This window comes from Phocoena sinus, chromosome 16, assembly GCF_008692025.1.
Source record: "Phocoena sinus isolate mPhoSin1 chromosome 16, mPhoSin1.pri, whole genome shotgun sequence".
In the NCBI taxonomy this organism is placed as follows: Eukaryota; Metazoa; Chordata; class Mammalia; order Artiodactyla; family Phocoenidae; genus Phocoena; species Phocoena sinus.
Window position 1 is genome coordinate 63,175,904 of NC_045778.1, and position 13,504 is coordinate 63,189,407.

Genomic DNA, 13,504 nt, shown 5'->3' on the forward strand with positions numbered 1-13,504 from the left:
TGATACAAGACTATTTCTCTTCCTCTACTACTTATACATATACACTGAAGAAAAACAACAACAATTTGTATGTAAGTGGGCATGGATGGAGGGTATGTCCTTATAGAATGAGAGACTTAATACGATAGAAATCTCATTCGTATACACGATTTGAGTGCTCCAACTTTTAACACCTTGATTATTTCCTACATTACCTCAGACTTTCTTACGTGTCACCCCTTCAAGCCCTGACCCTAAGAAGCCTGACTGGGTTTATAAGCACCATTTAAAAAAAAAAAAAAGGCTGGCAGTGCTTGGCACCATTTCTTAAATGGAGTTTAAAACTTGCCAAAGATGTACTCTCCCTTTCTTGCTCTTTCCAAGATCTTTCAATAGGTGACTAGAGGTCTAATGGGTGAGTGATATTTTACGGCTTGAATTACATTAAAAGCCAGAAATATTTTGAGTCCAAAGTCCTTTACTTCTTGATACAAGATTTAATATGTTTGATGTGTTTAAAATTGCCCCTTAAAGCTAGAAGCTTTGAGTTAATCATCTAAAGCAGTACGAAAGTTATCTGATCGGTTTAAGAAGATTCAGGTTCAAATTGGGGGATTAATTTCAGTGGTTATGATATGAAAGATAGGACAGTTAAGGTAAGGAATGAGGGCAAGGGTCTCCAGAACTTGAATGAAAAGAATTTCAGCTTCAATTATTTGATTAAACCAGTCCGGAGAACCATATAAAACCATAGCCTTGGTCATGAAGGCTGAATTGTAGGGAAAACCGTGCTGAGGCTCTCAGGACAGAGACACGATACAAAATACTATTTACCACAATTTGCCTTAATACAATTTATATCTATGTACCCAAGGAATCCATAATGACAGCCTCTTATTTTAAAATGTTCACAACTTTCATTAAAAAAGCTGACAGTGAGCACAATTCACTAAAGTGGCACTTCCCCGGGAAGGTTTCTGGCAATAACATCACGATTGAAAATATTTTGAAATGTACCAGGATGCAGACTGTGCATAGTACAAATACTACAATCTCAGTAACCTGAGAGAAGCTGAAACTTTGATTTTTTTTTTCAGTTTACCCATCCTTGGTTTTTATTTTCTTGTCTGCTTCAATGCAGCCTGGTGAAGTTTCCATACTTCTAAATCACCTGCAGTTATCACCACCAAAGCTCTTTCTTTACTATTTCAGCTCCTTGAAGTTTCCAGGTGCAGTTTAAGCTGGAATAGCTCCCTCAAATTCCAGACATGCGGGCTTTTCCAAACATCTAAAACCTTCCCTGATCTTGGGCACAGCTCATGGACTTGCACCCACGCTCCCCAGTGACAGCCTCCTGGAAATCCAGCAATCCCTCTCCCCACTTAATAAAGGGAGAGCTACGTCTTTATCTGTGCTCTTCACTAGAGGAGGTCAGGCAATGGGGGAGAACAGGGAGCTGTTGTCACAGGGACATATCTGATCTTCCTGGGACAGATCAAGCCAGAGAACAACCACTCATTCACAGGCTGGAAAGCCCCAGCTCTCAAAACACACTGGCTGGTGCTGTTAGAAGATGCTGGAGAGTTCCCGTCCTGAAACTTGCATCCACTTGGTCCCCAGAAACAGAATACATTAAGGGCTCCTTACCATCCACTGAATTTCTCTTCCGTGCTGGGAAGAGGGGGTTAGGAGCTTCGCACAAAAATAAAATTAAAAGGCTACGAATAAAGACTTTTTGATCTTACGTGCTCTCATCCATAAGTCTAGCAAGTTAAAGAGAAAGTCACTTGAGGGAACACCAGACTGCCTGGAATTTTAACCCTTTCACCTCTGCATTCAGAATACTTTAACCCGCTCTGTTTGCCTGGTCTTCGGCTCCATCCTACACAAAGGAGACCAAAGAAACGGGAAAGAGGGATCTGTCTGCCCTGTATAAAGCTTTGTTAGAGGTTTGGAGAGGACTCCGGTGTTGGTGGGAAAGGGGTGGTCTCCTAGTTGGTGACATTAAATCCTTGGGGAGGCGGGCAGGGAAGACTTTAGTTTGCACAATGTTTCAAGTCCAGAAACCCCATTTCCCCAAATTCTCAATCAGATCACACAGCCGACTTTAACCCTTTCCATTTTCCACCCCTTTGCCCTCAGTCCCATTATACTCACGCTGCTGTTGTGGCCAGACCAGTGGACCATGGCTTGGTTGTGTGCTGAGTCTCCTGTCAGCGCGAACGTAGTGCTGGTCAGTTTCAGCTCCTCCAGCCGGAAGCGAGTGGCTTTGTCCGGGTCCCGCTCCAGAGTCCCAGGCTCCTGCTGCCCTCTGTCCCTTAGCACTCCCCGGGGGCGTCTTCTCATGCCCTCTCCCCGTTCTGCCTTCTCTTGATCCTCTCCACTCCGTCTCCTCCGGTCAGAGCGTGGAGCAATCGCCACCGACGCCCCAGTGCCCGGGGCCCGCTCCAGGGACAGCGCTCGGTCTCCGGCAGCCACTGCAAACAGGGGGCGTCCGAGCAGGGGCGTGGCAGGAGCCCTGCCTCGCGGCCGCAGGTGACTAAGCCCCCCTCGGGTCGGAGCCCAGCGTGGAGCCGAGCTGGGGTGCAGCGGAGGACCGCAGGAGCCGCCGCCGCAGGCGCCCGGGGCGCAGAGGACTAAGAGCCCCGCGCCGGCGAGAAGCGCGCTCAGCCCGGCTGGGGAGCCGCCGCCGGCGCCAACTTTTCCCATTGCGGGAGCGGAGAGGAGCTGAGAGGGGGTCCCGGACCGGAGGTGGCGGCGCGGGGCTCTCCGCTGGCCGGCTACGAGGACCAGGAGCTCAGGACCCCAACTCCATCCAAGTTGGGCCGCGGTGGGGGCGGGCAGAGGCGGTTCGGGGCAGGTGGCGGCCGCTTGCCCGGGCTGGGCTGCTGCCGAGCGCGGGTTCGGACGGAGCGAGCCGCAGCCACGCGGGGGTGGAGCCGAAGTGAAGTCACGGGCGGAGCGGGCGCTGGCGCGCGGGCAGGCAACACGGAAGAGAGGGCGGGCGCTGCCGGGGCTTCGAGCGCCGCGTCCCGCTCCCGAGCTGCGCTGCGCGCGGTTGGCTGTGGGGACTGGAGGCGCCGCCGACCCTCCCCTTGGGCTCGCCTGCGCCGCCGCCGCCCGCTCCTCGCCGCCGCGCTGTGCGCCCCCGCGGCCGCCGGCCTCCGCGCAGAGCCCGAGTGCCCCTCCCGTGGGGGCGGCCAGCCCGGACCTGGCGGAGTGGTCACTGTGCTGGGGACTTCCTATTCCTGTTTGTTTCTATCAGTCTCTGTAGCTGTTTCTGTTTTCTTTTCTTTTTCTTCCTCCCTGGTCATTTTCAGTTTAGAAAATAGGGATGAATGGGCTTCTGCTCTTTCCATTCTTAGCCTCAGTGAGTTGGCACCTTGACCTTACCTTGGGAAGAGTCTGTGTGTCCCAGCATCAGCAGAGAATGATGTAATTAAAAGATCGCAGGAGTGTGTGTGTGTGTGTGTGTGTGTGTGTGTGTGTGTGTTCTGGGGGATTTTCCCATCAATTATGACGCTTAGATTTCTTCCTTGACCTCCTAAATAAAGCACGCACTGTATTTGAACCCAATCTTACTGCATTTTGTGGGCGTGTCTTGGCTTCCCTAAGGGACTGCACACTCATTGAGGACGGGAAGGCTACGTTGTGAGCAACTTGGAAGAAGTAACCAGTTCATTCTGTTTGCCATTTTATCCTTAGTACTTGGACACAGTGCCCTACATGGTAGGAAATCTGTCAGTCATTAATTCATAAATATTTATTGTAAGCCTACTATTATATTTCTGTGTGCAAATACATACAGGAAAGGAGGCATGGTGCTCCATCTATCCTGTGGCATTCGTGCCTAGCCCAGAGCTACTAACACATGGCTTAAGACTCAATAGGAAACTTCATGTGGGTGCTGGACGCTCTGCCATTAGTTTGCTGTGGAATCTATGACAAGTAGCAATCTATCAGCTTCCTAGGTTTAAAACTAAGTTGTTGCATTAGATGACCTTTAAAATCCCTTTCACTCCTAAAATTCTATAATTGTATGATTATAACGTCTGCCCAGCCTAGCTCCCCTGCTACTATTCAAAAGTTCAGATTAAGATTTATAGTAGGTGAATGGGCTTTGAAAAGTACAAAGCATTTCTCAAAATCCAAGCCTTTTTCAAATAGAAAGTTGCTTCTAAGGGCTGAAATACCTTCACATGTCTTTGTAGTCTTCATGAGCCAGATAACACTTTCTTATCACATGGTAGCTGTTAAATTATTCTGTGAATTTTTATTAATCGAATAAATGAATCCCACCACAGAATAGTACAATTCCCAGTTTCTAATTACATGTTTGTTCATTCTCACACTTGCAAAGGTAACCTCACTGAAAAATCTGAATCCTGAGTTTGTGATGGGACCAACTTGCAAGTAACAGCGTGATCATTATTCTTTAATGAATAATACTCTTGTTACTGCTGTACAAGAGGAGTTACTCTTATTCCAAGCCAGAGGTGTGTTACAAAACAATTTAAAATGATTGTTCTCATGATCGATCCAAGAAATGTGCCAATGCAAAGAGCACAGGCTTCTCAGCCATAAAACTTGGATACTTAAAAGGACAAAAGAGTGTCCTGTTCGTCATTAAAGGAGACACAGACTGTTCTTCCAAAAGTACCATTACTACCCAAGCCTGAATCCTCCTAAAAAAGGACCACTGGCAGGTTGTGGCTTCTAGATGGAGGAGAGGTGAGCCAGAGGTTATCACCTCCTTCCTCCCAAATTGCAAGTGCTCTTTGTCAAAGCCCAGGAGAGCTGTTTTCCTCTCCTCAGAAAAGTTTTCAAAGCTTTGCAGGATCCTTTGCTTAACGCCTTCTTTCTATGCCCTGCTAACCTCCTTTCCACTCTGTGAGATTTCCTCCAAGAGAGGAAAACCAGATTAGATTAAAGACTCAGAACCCAAATGAACTCCCATCCAAATATAGGACTGGAAAAAGCAAAATGGAAAAGAAATTAGTAAATTCACATTTTCTGGTCTTAGTCTATCATTACCCTACCAAAATTTAGATTGCTTTGGTTTCAAAAGGAAGTTCTTCCTGAAGATTTGGGAAAGTAGAGCTGACATTTCCTCCTCAAGGAGTTTACAGTGCCCATCTTTTCAAACACCTACTACAGTAATCCCTTTTAGTCAAAGCATTTTCAGTCCATTTGCTGAGAATTCGTAGAGGCAGGCACTTTTTTAATGCCTGATTTTAATTATCCATTTGTGAAAAAGGTTACACAGATGTAGAAGAAATTGACTCCAACTATTTTTTTTTTAAATAAATTCATTTTATTTCTTACGGCTCTGGTCCCCATGAACTTTTGTCAACAAGCAGAAAGTACCAGTAATTCCCTAAACCATCATCTTTTTCCAGAGGACTTCAAGAAATGGGCTAATCATGGGGGAAAGTGGGCTAGTCTATTTCATGGTGTTTGCAACCCAACAACCCAATAAGCAACCCAATGGGTTTTATTAATATGATCCATTAGGAATGGGTCATTTGTTAGCAAAATAGTTGATATGAAAGGCCACTAGAGAGCGTAGATCTATAATTCCAATTAGGAGTCTTTTTCATTATGCACATGAAAAATATGCCACCACCTGATGTAAGTCACCATCATTTCTTACCTGCACTAGCTCAACAGTCTCCATACTACTCTCCCTACTCCAAGATTGCTTTGCTCCATCCTTTCTCTACAATAGTCATCTCCAAAGTGGGGTACAAGTGCCAAAATGGTATCACAAGGTGATACATTTGTGTGCAGGAAATAGACTAGCTAATGTTCAATTACTGATTAACATATATATGTTATTTATATATCTCTATCTATCTATACATATCTATGTATCTGTCGAGGGAGAGAGAGAGCATACGAACATATAAACATTTTGGAGTCACATGCTGATGGGTGCACATGATCAAAACGGTTTAGATGCCTTGCCCCACAAAGCACCAAAAGTGCTCTTTCAAAAGTATAAAAAATACCATTCCTTGCCACTGTTTAAAACTTCAGTAACTTACCTTTGCAAACAGAATACCTAGGGCTTCCCTGGTGGCGCAGTGGTTGAGAGTCCGCCTGCCGAGGCAGGGGACACGGGTTCGTGCCCCGGTCCGGGAAGATCCCACGTGCCGCGGAGCGGCTGGGCCCGTGAGCCGTGGCCGCTGAGCCTGCGCGTCCGGAGCCTGTGCTCCGCAACGGGGGAGGCCATAAAAGCGAGAGGCCCACGAACCGCAAAAACAAAAACAAAACAGAATACCTACACTCCTTACCACGACCCACCAGGCCTGCGTGAGCTGGGTCCTGTCCATTCCTCAGTCACATTTGGCAGCACTCACCCTCCTCACCCATATGCTTCAGTCACTCTGGACGATCCCTTCCTCCCATGTGCCAAGTTTTGTCCAACTCGTGACCTTTGCATATGCTGTTCCACCTACGTGGAACACCCACCATCACCCCCATTCACATGGTGGACTCCTTACCTTTGAAACCTTCACTTTAAATGTACTTCCTTAGACAGACTTTCCCCGACTCCCTAACTAAGAAGAAATATCTTCCACATTTTCTGCATCAGTCCTTTCTTAGTTCCTTCTTAGCATGTTACAGGCTTCAATTATTTTATTTGAATGTTTTTTTTTAATACCCGCCCCCTCCAAGCAACATGTGGATAAGGACCATGTCTCCCCTGTTCATCTTTCCTTTCCCCAGCATCTCCTTTAGTGCCTGGCTCATGGAAATGCCCAGTAAGTAACTGGCTAGCAGAGCAACACTAGTGTACCAGCCCTAGCTGCACAGCTGCTAGAAGTTAACATTCTGTAGGTCAGATGTGTCCGTGTGCTGGAAACCACGCTAAGGATTATACATGTGCCCGATCATTTGGTTTTTTACAAAATTTATTTCAGCTGAGTACTATCATTGTCCCCATTTTAAAGATTACGTTAAACAGCTATGCAGAGTCACATGGCAATTTCGTGCAAGAGGCAAGGCTTGAACCCAGGCATCTTATTCCTAATATGTTCTTGACTTTTTGCAATACGGTTGCTACTCCAAATCCAAATGATTACAGGTAACTTTATTGACAATTTGCTATGTGCCAGGCACTCTAATTAGCTCTTTGAATCATTTTTTAGTAATGTGGAACAATTACTTTTGGAAACAAGTGAGCGAGTCTATTTAGGCTGAAGGGAAGATGTGTATTCTCCAATTTATATTGGCTTTTATTCATTTAAGCGTTGGGGGTAATGTTATATGTGGTTATAGCCACATACACCTTATATGAATATAGTGGTGTGTTCACTACTAACAGAACCTTACTGCACCGAATGCATTAACTGTCACATTGGTTTTTCTTCTTCCCCTTTTCCTAGGTCTCTGTGTCTGATGGATATCTTGGCTTCAGCTGCACTAAATCACATTTTACATCTCATCATTAGAACAATGTCTTTTAATAGCTCTCAAAATACTTGGCTCCCCTTGGATACCACTGACACAAGGTGTCTTGCATTTCACATCAATTTCACGAAGAACCACAGAAAGAAAACTGGGGAGAATGATATGCAGACTCTCCTCATTGCTTGCCAAGGGGATGATGGGATGTTTTAAACTGCCCTTTAAAATATATTCAGGTATCAACAAATACTGGCCTAGCTCTGAACTCAGTAATGGTATCTCTTCGCATACACCCAGTCTAAGTGGCCTGAACAGGAGAGCTTAAGCCCTCTTATCTGTAAAAATGGGTCTGAGATTATCTACTTGACTCATAAGGTGTTGTAAAATTTAATTCAACTTCATACACCTCTTAGAGATAACAATACTGCCTTGTATTTATATAACTCTTATCTCATCAGACCTCTAAACTGTTTTTGGGTTTTTTTCTCCTAGTTTAATAAATCTTGCAGCAGCTCCAAAAGTTAGGTAGGGGGCAGGTTTTGCCTGCATCTCACAGAATATAAAGAAATTTATCCAAGGTCACAGAGTTAGAGAAAAAACTTAGAACTAAATTTTGTTATCCTTTTTCTCTCCCTTTAGTCCAAATCCTCCCCCAGTTTGTATATACATGAATTAAAATTCCATACTGTTTTTGTGTAGCGATTATGTGCATTTCTTAACAATCATTTCAGGTTTCAAAAGATAGCTTGTATAGTTAAACAGGAAGAGAGAAGCATGAAATAATATCACTGTCATTGTGTAAACTCATATGCATATATATTTTTCCCATTTAAATAGTCAAACTTAATGTGAAATAGAGAAAATGTGCACTATGACTAAGTAAGTTTATTTAGAGAGGTATTATTAGACTTTTAAAAGTATACCTTTGGGGCTTCCCTGGTGGTGCGGTGGTTAAGAATCCACCTGCCAATGCAGGGGACACGGGTTTGAGCCCTGGTCCGGGAAGATCGCACATGCCGCGGAGCAACTAAGCCCATGTGCCACAACTACTGAGCCCGCACACCACAGCTACTGAAGCCCACACGCCTAGAGTCTGTGCTCTGCAACAGGAGAAGCCATCACAATGAGAAGCCCGTGCACCACAACGAAGAGTAGCCCCCGCTCGCTGCAACTAGAGAAAGCCCATGCGCAGCAATGAAGACCCAACACAGCCAAAAATGAAATAAATTAATTAAAAAAATATACCTTTACCAAAAAGTCTTAGAATGTATTTTAAAAATTCATTATAGTCTAAAATGATCTAGAAATTGTAACTTCTATCATTTCTCTCTCTCTTCTGTCCTCTAGCCTGTTAGTGCAACATAAAAAGGCTTTGACATAGTAAATCACAAAACCAACTTCATAATACTTTTTCTATTCCAGTCTCCTTGAAAGTAGAAATATGTAATAAGAACCTGCTTTACAAAAAATAAATTAAACTAAATTAAAAAAAAGAAAGTACAGATATGAACTCAGTTGGAGCTGAGTTCACTTCTGTTTCTTTGGGAGTACTAACTAGAGAAGAGAAGACGAGAGAAATGGAAAGCTGTCCCTCAAATTCTTTAAGTGCCACTGAGATGATAACCAAAAGCTTCCTATATCGCAAGAAGTCTTCAGTTATTTTTGTCTCTTTTCCAAAGAACTGATCCAAAGATGAATGAGGTTATCACTGAAGCCAAATTCAGTAGATTTCTAGGGCAAAATATTCCAGCAGAATACAACTCTATAAAATGTACAGTAGCCGTTGAAAAATAAGATCTTTGGGACTTTTCTCTCAGAGAACAAGCATAGCTTGCAAAGAAAAGGAGGGAACAAATCAAAGAATAAGCACAATTGGGCAGACACTAACTACTTTGTGCTGCTTCCCATTTCTTTGTTTGATCTGGACAAAGCACAGACATGCTCCAGCCCTTACGAGTCCAGACATCCTGACAGTGTGCTACTCTCTGGTAGCAGCACGGAAGTACACTGAAGAGGAAGGCAAGAGAAGTGATCAAAGCAGAAGTTATTGTGTCTATCTGCCTCTGGTGCTTGGAGACAGGACAGTGTGAGGCTTAAAATCCTATACTTTGAAGTCAAGATCCTAGTCGTAAATCCCATGTGTGCCACGCCGTAGCTGTGTACTATCATTTGAATTTCTGAATCTCTGTTGCCTAATCTGTAAAATGGAGGTTATATCACTCCCCTCATGCGAGGCTGTTCTATATGGCACAGAGCAGATGCTCAATACCTGTTAGCTGTTTTTAAAGTTATTTCACATTTCAAATACCAACTTCCACTTGACACTGCTCCCTAGGTGGAAGAAAGTTAAAATCCAGTCTACTGGAAAAAAAAATCTATTTCCTGCTGAATATAAAACAAAAATTAAAGACCACCATACCCTATAAGATATAATAAGAGGGGTAGACAACAGAGATTGAAATTCAAAAGTTTTGCTTTGGAGGCAAATTGAATGGATGGAATAAACTACTGCCTTGTTGGTTCTTGCCAAACCTATTTTCCATGTGAATCGTGGTATAAGGAATCTGCACCTGAGTTTCACAAGCTTCTAAGAGGTCAGCAGTAAATTGGGTGGTAGACTGAACTTTTGACCGTGTACTTGAATTATTCTTTGCAACGTGAAAATTTAACTTTAGAGTGGGAAGCAGCCGCATAGCACAGGGAGATCAGCTCGGTGGTTTGTGACCACCTAGAGGGGTGGGATAGGGAGGGTGGGAGGGAGGGAGACGCAAGAGGGGAGAGATATGGGAACATATGTATATGTATGACTGATTCACTTTGTTATAAAGCAGAAACTAACACAACATTGCAAAGCAATTATACTCCAATAAAGATGTTAAAAACAAAAAAGAAAAGGTCAAAGGAATCCCTTATTTAGTACATCATGGAGTAAATGCATGCCATTTATCATGAAGAGATACTACAAAGTCTGAACTCATGAACAAGCTTAGATAAATGCCCAAATGAAGATTCATGAGTGTTTGCCATGAAAAGCTGTTATTAGGAAGCTCAGCTACCTTTACCTGCTCAGTATCACCAGGTACGATTATGTGAGTCACATTGTGGGATGAGGTCTGTCCATTTTCTAAAGCCAGCTGTGGTCCCAGCAGTGGCAGTCTAATGAGCCCCTATCTAAGAAGGCACTGGGTACATTGTTAAGCTGCTTTATGCCTGCTCTCCAAATGCTGGATTTCTGCAGAGGTCCTATGCCAAAATCGGTTATTCCATTCCTCCATCTCCTAGTCCAGCTCCTTGCTGTTTCTAGATTTTGGTTCCCTGAATTGATGACCTCATGGTGCCTACCAGCCATCCTTTGTAGCCTAATTCTTGATCCCTGCCTGCATATCCTATGTCATCGCATCCTAGATCTTGTCATTTCATTAGAGAACATTTGAAATGTATCCATAGCCTTTTAAGCGTTCTTATTTTGGAAATCATCCTATAATAAAATTCTCAGTGCTGTTGTTTTAGTGCTAAGTAGGTAACCACTGCCTCTTTTCTATATTCTCTTGGCCACTGGTATCTATTCTGACATTGTACTTTCGTTATTATGATCATCTGTCTTACCCTTTTATCTCCCCCATTAGACTGCAAACTCCTGTAGGTTACAGGTCCTGTATGTCTTATATATTTCTCTCTTTGCCTTAGTATCTAAACCAATGCAGGCACAGAATAGACAGTCGGTAAATGTTTGTTGAATGAATGAATGACAAAGCTGGTGTTCTCATTTGTTTGATAGCATGTCTTAATATCATCAGATAATCATCACTAGCATGAATCACAGACACCCGCCACCAGTGTCACATAAAGCCACATTGACACCAAAGACAAAAGTTGAATCAATGAATAAGGCAATTTAAAACAAAACATGGACTGGAAAAGTTCATGTTTTTCAACCTATTGCTATTAGTTGCAGCTTGTTTGAAGAGAACGCTGCTCAATAACAATGACAATGCTTTTTAGCATTTAAAATACTTTTTAAAAATTATTTTGAAATTTAATCTATATCCATGAGAGTGTCCAAGTCTTAACTAAACTGCTTAGTGATTTTATTTTTATACACACACACACAACCACACAGATTAAGAGGGAAATCTTCTCCAGCCTCCCAAAGGCTCCCTGTACCCTGTCAGTCAGTAGCACCAAGGCAGGTACACTCTGACAAAGAATGCCTATTCTGACATCTATAACCACAGATTAATTTTGCTCTTTTTGAATATATTTAACAAAATCAATCAGTATGTACCCTGTCTAGCTGTTATCATTCAGTATTATATTTGTGAGATTCATTAACCATGTAGAGGGTACTAGCAATTGGTCCATTTTATTCCCATGTAGTATTCCACAACGTGAACACACAACCATTTACTTCTTTTTTTTTTTTTTTTTTTTTTTTTTTGCGGTATATGGGCCTCTCACTGTTGTGGCCTCTCCCGTTGCGGAGCACAGGCTCCGGACGCGCAGGCTCAGTGGCCATGGCTCACGGGCCCAGCCGCTCCGCGGCATGTGGGATCTTCCCGGATCGGGATACGAACCCGTGTCCCCTGCATCGGCAGGCGGACTCCCAACCACTGCGCCACCAGGGAAGCCCTTACTTCTTCATTATACTGTTGATAGACATATAGATAGTGTCTATTTTTGGCTATTAGGAATACAGCTGCATCATTGTGAATGTCATTTGGTAGACGTAAGCTAGACTTGCTCTAGGATATATTCTGGGGCCTGGAATCAATGAGTTCTAAGGAAGGGACATGTTTACTTTTGCTATACGATGCTAGTTTTTCAGTGTTTGTTCCAAACAGCAATGTATGAGACTTTCAGTTATTTCACATCTTCACCAATCCTTTTTTTTTTTTAATTTTATCCATTCTGGTGAGAGTATAGAGGTATCTCATAGTCATTTAATTTGTATTTTCCTGAAGAATAAGGATGCTGAGTACTTTTTAAAATATTTACTGGCCTTTGAATACTCTATTTTCTGAAGCACTTGTCCCAGGCTTTTGGTCAGTTTTAAAAATATTGGGTGGTCAGTCTTTTTCCTATTGATTTGTAGGAGTTTTTAGGTAGACTAAATACAAATCCTTTTCCACATATATTTTTATAGACAATAGTTATAACTTTACATTAATGTTCCAAATTTGGGGGTTTTAATATGATATTTTTTGATAAATAGAAGTGCTTAATATTTATGTAATATAATTTATCAATTATTTCAAAACTTTTCTTTATGGCTAATGCTTTTTATTTTCTGTTTAATAAATCTTTTCTTACCCCATGTTCATGAATGTATTCTCCTATTTTTTTCTATAAGTGGTATTGTTTTCTTTATCACATTTATTTCTATAATCCATGTGTGATTAATTTTGTGTGTATGGTATGAGGTAAGGCTGAAAGTTCATACTGTTTTATATGGATACCAATTAACCCACTGACATTAATTTAAAAGACCATCCTTTTCCCACTTCACTGTTGTGACATTTATTGTACATCAGGTGACTGTATTTGTGTATTTGTGTTTCTGAATTTTCTATTCTGCTTAATTGATCAGTTCATCAAACTCTGTGCTAATAAAAACATTTCTTAATTACTATAACTTTTTATAATAAATCTTGATATTGGGTGTGAAGTTCCCTACTTAGTTCTTCCATATTGTATTAGAATGGCCTTGTCAATTAAAAAAAATGCTGGACTTTTTAATGGGACTGCATTGTGTCTATAGATCAATTTGGGAAAAATTAACATCTTAAAAATATTAAGTAAGTCTTCCAGTCCATGAATATATTATTTCTCTTCATTTATTTAGATATTCTTTGAGTCCTCTCAGCAATATTTATTAGTTTTCAGTGTAGAATCCTGAACATCTTTCAATAAACTTATTCCCAGGTATTGGAGGTATTTGGTGGCATTGTGAATATTATTTCTTTGTCTTAATTTTCAACTAATTATTTCTAATATATTGAAACAGAATTAATTCTTACATTAATTTTGTATCTAGTGGCCTTGTTAATTTTTCTTATTAATTCTAATAATTTTTTGATTCTTTTAGAATTTCTGTGTGCCTAATGATATCATG

The 13,504-nt window shown here is 42.0% G+C and overlaps 1 protein-coding gene across 5 annotated transcripts in view; it reads right to left on the minus strand.

The window, feature by feature from the left end:
• The window catches only part of SORCS1 (sortilin related VPS10 domain containing receptor 1), a 575,069-nt gene extending 572,209 nt beyond the window's left edge, over positions 1–2,860 (minus strand). For all 5 annotated transcript variants that reach the window (XM_032609239.1, XM_032609238.1, XM_032609234.1 and 2 more), the window contains exon 1: positions 2,137–2,860. In XM_032609239.1, coding sequence (XP_032465130.1) covers positions 2,137–2,688 — 552 coding nt within the window. In that variant the 5' untranslated portion in view covers positions 2,689–2,860. The remainder of the gene's footprint in view (positions 1–2,136) is intronic.
• Positions 2,861–13,504: the final 10,644 nt, after the last annotated feature.